The following is a 4,628-nucleotide window of genomic DNA, read 5'->3' on the forward strand; positions in this document are numbered from 1 at the left end:
AGAAAGGTGAATTCTGTTACCAAAACTGATTCATATCCAATACCTAGAATCGATGACTGTATTGACAACATTGGAAACGCGAAATTTGTCAGTAAATTTGACCTGTTGAAAGGCTACTGGCAAGTACCGTTAACAGAAAGAGCAAAAGAAATATCTGCTTTTGCTACACCAGATGGACTTTACCAGTATAAAGTAATGCCTTTTGGCATGAAAAACGCACCGGCTACATTCCAAAGGATGATTCACTCCCTTCTTCAAGACCTTGAGGGATGCGAGGCCTACATTGATGATGTCGTCATAAACAGCAACACATGGGACGAACATCTCCGAATCATGCGTGCTTTATTTGACATTTTAGCTAAAGCAAACTTAACTGTGAATCTTGAGAAGAGCGAATTTTGTCATGCTTATGTAGAGTATTTAGGTCATAAAGTAGGTCAAGGTTATGTTACACCCATTATGGCTAAAGTGGAAGCTATTGCAAAGTTTCCGATTCCTACAAACAAGAAAGAATTAATGAGGTTTTTAGGCAAGGCTGGGTTTTACAGAAAATTTTGTCCAAATTTTTCCTCAGTTGTTAGTCCACTTACAAATCTTTTACAAAAGAGGGTTAACTTTGAATGGACAAAGGACTGTGAAAAATCCTTTCATAAAATCAAATCTGTCCTTATGAGCAACCCAGTTCTGTCAACTCCAGATTTTTCTAAGCAATTTAAGCTTACTGTTGATGCTAGTGATGTTGGAATCGGGGCAGCTTTGTTTCAAGAACATAGTGATAAGGTAGATAGAGTTGTTTCTTATTTTTCAAAGAAACTTACAAAATGTCAACAAAAGTATTCCACCATTGAAAAGGAATGCCTTGCTTTGTTGTTAGCCTTACAGCATTTTGATGTTTATCTGAATGTTACTTTGCATCCAATTTTTGAATATACGGATCACAACCCCCTGACATTTTTGCATAAATTGTCAAACAAGAATCAAAGACTGACTAGATGGAGTTTGTTGTTACAAGAATACAACATAACAATTAAGCATTTCAAAGGCAAAGACAATGTTATTGCAGACGCCTTGTCAAGAGTATCGTAAACATACTAGATTTTGTATTAATGTACATGTTTTACAATTTAAGTTTTTCATTGACATTCAAACTTTTTAAGGGGGGAGGTGTTGTGAGATGTGTATTGTTTCATTATGTATATAATTAGTAACATTAAGTTTCTTCAACATTCCAGAGTGGTCAACATGTTTGATCATTTTATCTAGAACATTCTTAAATTTTGTGAATGTCCAGATTGTTCCAGTAATATCATGTTTTAACAATTTCTAGAATATTCTAGATTTATATTACTGTGTAAATACCCTGTCAATTCGATGCATAGAGATACTATACTTTGTCGTATAAGCACTATTGAGATATAACTGGGATATATATTTTCACTGGGACATTGTGTGCAGCAACGGACACTCTGATGTATGTATTTTTAGATTCTTGCTAAGTTTGTACTTTATGTTTCATATACTTATTATATATTACTGTAAATAAATTATTGTTAAGTTTAAATTGTGTTATTGATCTTTGCTGGCATTTAGGGTTATTCTGACCCATAACAATTAACATATATCGAATTGAAAAGATAAAAGCATTAGTACAACCACTAGATGGCAGAGTCTTTATCCTTATCTATTTTATTGATAGTTAGATATAGATTTAGGAAATAAAGCGTACAAAAATATAATTCTTAAACTCGAATACAAGATTTTGTACTTGCACATATAGATATAGAAATGCTTGTTTTGAATGAATTATAGTGCACAAATTCAAAAAAGTTACATCTGTACATTGATTTAAGTTCTTAATTATTTTATTCTATGGTAATATTCTAACGTTATATGTACTATTTATGTCCAAGATCTGTGTGAAAAAACGCATGTCTCGATTACTGTTATTTAACGAATTATCATTACATTGTTTCTGGTGTAAAATGTTGTGAAGACAATTACCTGAATTTTTTAAAGCATCCTTCATCTGTGGATGGAAAAATAAATAAAAAAATTATTTGGATATTTAAAAAAAAACAAACTATTTTTACAAATTAAAATAACTCAATCTTAAAGTCCTACCGCATACTGTTAAGAACCCTTGAAATGTTTGGTCTAATTTTATTAAAATTTTATTTAATTAAAATTGAAACGCAATATTATAGCTATTGACTGATAATGATTATAACTGGTCAGGAGAGAAATGCAATGGAGTCTATGCAATACAGATTCTGAAACCGTCATACTGATTCACATGTATTTGGTTCCTATACCGAGCTAATTGATCTGTCTGATCACCATCTTTCCCTTCCTGAAAGGTCTTCGCCCCCGAAGACTAACCCAGACTCTTTCATGGCAGTTTTTCTTTCAGTCTCTTTTTTGCACTTTTGAATCATCCTAAGCTTTAATCAAAATCTTTATGTTTATTTGCAAAAATATTGTAGAAGTTAAGCAGATTTAAAAAAAAAAAGATTTTTCAATATTGCTTCACAAAATTTTTTTTTAAATGTGTAATTATCTGCAAAATTAGAGATTAATTCAATAATAATTAAGCATTTTACAGGTCATTGAAATTCCGACTAAAGTATTAGTCTGTTTCAAGAGCCAAGGGCCAAATGTAATCAGTAAGGAGAGAAAATGCCTTGGATCAGACTTCAAGCAGAAATATGCATAAATATATTTCCATAAAGAATTCTTGTAAAAACAGTCGATTTTTTATCACGTAATATAAAGGTTATTCATTTCAGAGCCAAGTATTTTTTTGTTATCTAATTAACTTTTTACATATATATGTCTTCTACCTTTGTTATTCTTTGACGAGAAACATTATTGGAATATAGTGGACATCAGGTTTAGACACGAAATATGCTCAGACAAAATTATTAAAAAGCTATTGTTTTTCAGTGCACTTACATATACTGGCGGCAGTGGACGGTATATCTTTCTTAGGACAATCCTCTCCAATACATCTCCTTTTATCTATCATGCTCCTCTCCGAATCGTAGAACGGACATTCTCCTGAGTATTGAATTAAAAAGAAACAAAGGGTATATATTGTTTTTGTTTTTGTTTAACTATAGAAAATTTTAAACTCTGATGCCGTCAAACATTAAGTTTTAAAAATAGGAGATTTTATAAAAATTAATAATCTCTCAGAAGATGCATTTTTAATTCAGTTAATATTGCTTTAAGTCAACAAAAGACCTGCATTTTTGTTTGTTAAAAAAAATACATATATATACATGTGTACTAGTTGAAGAATCCACTATCAGTAAGATCTCCATACTATTAAGTTACTTTAATCGTAGATTACTTGGAATTTTGCTGGGGGTTTTTTACGAATAAAAGTAGATTTTGATTATGAACGATTATGTATAAGTAAATTTTCCTATTGTTTACTCATTCAAATGAATTTAACTGTGGGTTGCCAGAAAAAAAACTTTTACTTCTACATGTTATTCGACAAATCTATATTAAAAAAAATTGCTTCTCGACGTGTATATTAGTTACTTTTTCTTTTCATTACCAGTATGAGTAATTCTATCTTTTGGCTATCTGAATAAGTGACTTTTACATTTTTTAACTGTAAGTAATTTTAATGTTGGTTACCTGTGATTTTACTGTTGTTTACTTGTACACGTAAAAAATGTTTGTGTATGGTTATCTGTGAGTAACTTTTATGTGCATACGTGACTATTGCTGTTTTTTACCTGCCGGGATGGTTACCGCCTTTATACACACCCGTCCATGTCTATTTTTGTCATCAATCAGACAGTGGGGGATCTGACCTTCATTACACCTATTCAGGAATTGGCCCTCATAGAACTCTGATAATATCAAATTCGGACAAGTCTTGTCAGGGGACAATGGTTCAAATCCAAAGCAAACCACTCCAAAGAGTAAAACTAACGCCAACGTCTCCATCTCTAAAATTGAGGAAATGCTTGATAAAACTTTAGTAGAACTGAAATCATGGCAAAACAAAGAGGAAGAGAAAATGGAAAATGTCATTAATACAAAGAAATGCAATGTTTAATCTCCCTGATTATCGGTATTTAGACTTTCTGCATTTCTGCTTGAAAGCCATAAATTGTCTCCATATTAAGAATTTTGGCATCTGTTCCAACACAGAACAAAACTGAGTAAAAGATTATCCAGTTTGTTATGGAACTGCTATTTTTTTTTATATCATTTGATGGTCTTTTAAATATTCATAATATACATTATTTACGCTCGAAACATATCAGTGGTAATATGATACATGAATGTTAGGAAAAACTGTTTATTCTATATATAGATACTGTTGTATATAGCTAAAAGTGTTTTGTTTTTATAGTCTGTAAAACTTTTATGTTTTTTTTATATTTTGAAGCTTTCTTTGGTGTTATTTTGTTATTGGTGTACTTTTGTTGGTAGAGTCCCAACCTGTCAATCCTATAGATATGTCCAAAAACGTTTTCCTTCTACACAATTTCGCATTTTTTATTTAGATATTTTGTTGCAAGATTGTTGATATATTTTGATACACCTAAAAAGCACAGAAAATCATACTATAAGAAAATGTATATAATTACCTAATAGCATGCTGG

General features: G+C 31.0%; 1 protein-coding gene across 1 annotated transcript; it reads right to left on the reverse strand.

Annotated features, from left to right (window-relative positions):
• Positions 1 to 1,997: 1,997 nt before the first annotated feature.
• LOC134264929 (uncharacterized) lies at positions 1,998 to 3,963 on the reverse strand. The gene is made up of 3 exons (XM_062747177.1): positions 3,750 to 3,963; positions 2,953 to 3,057; positions 1,998 to 2,026 (listed from the first exon to the last, which is right to left on the reverse strand). The coding sequence occupies exons 1-3, from the start codon at positions 3,961 to 3,963 to the stop codon at positions 1,998 to 2,000; spliced, it is 348 nt and encodes a 115-aa protein (XP_062603161.1).
• Between the last annotated feature and the right edge of the window lie 665 nt (positions 3,964 to 4,628).

This window comes from Saccostrea cucullata, unplaced genomic scaffold (assembly GCF_032062105.1).
Source record: "Saccostrea cucullata isolate Sc308-1 unplaced genomic scaffold, CSIRO_AGI_Scuc_v1 ctg11070, whole genome shotgun sequence".
NCBI lineage: Eukaryota > Metazoa > Mollusca > Bivalvia > Ostreida > Ostreidae > Saccostrea > Saccostrea cuccullata.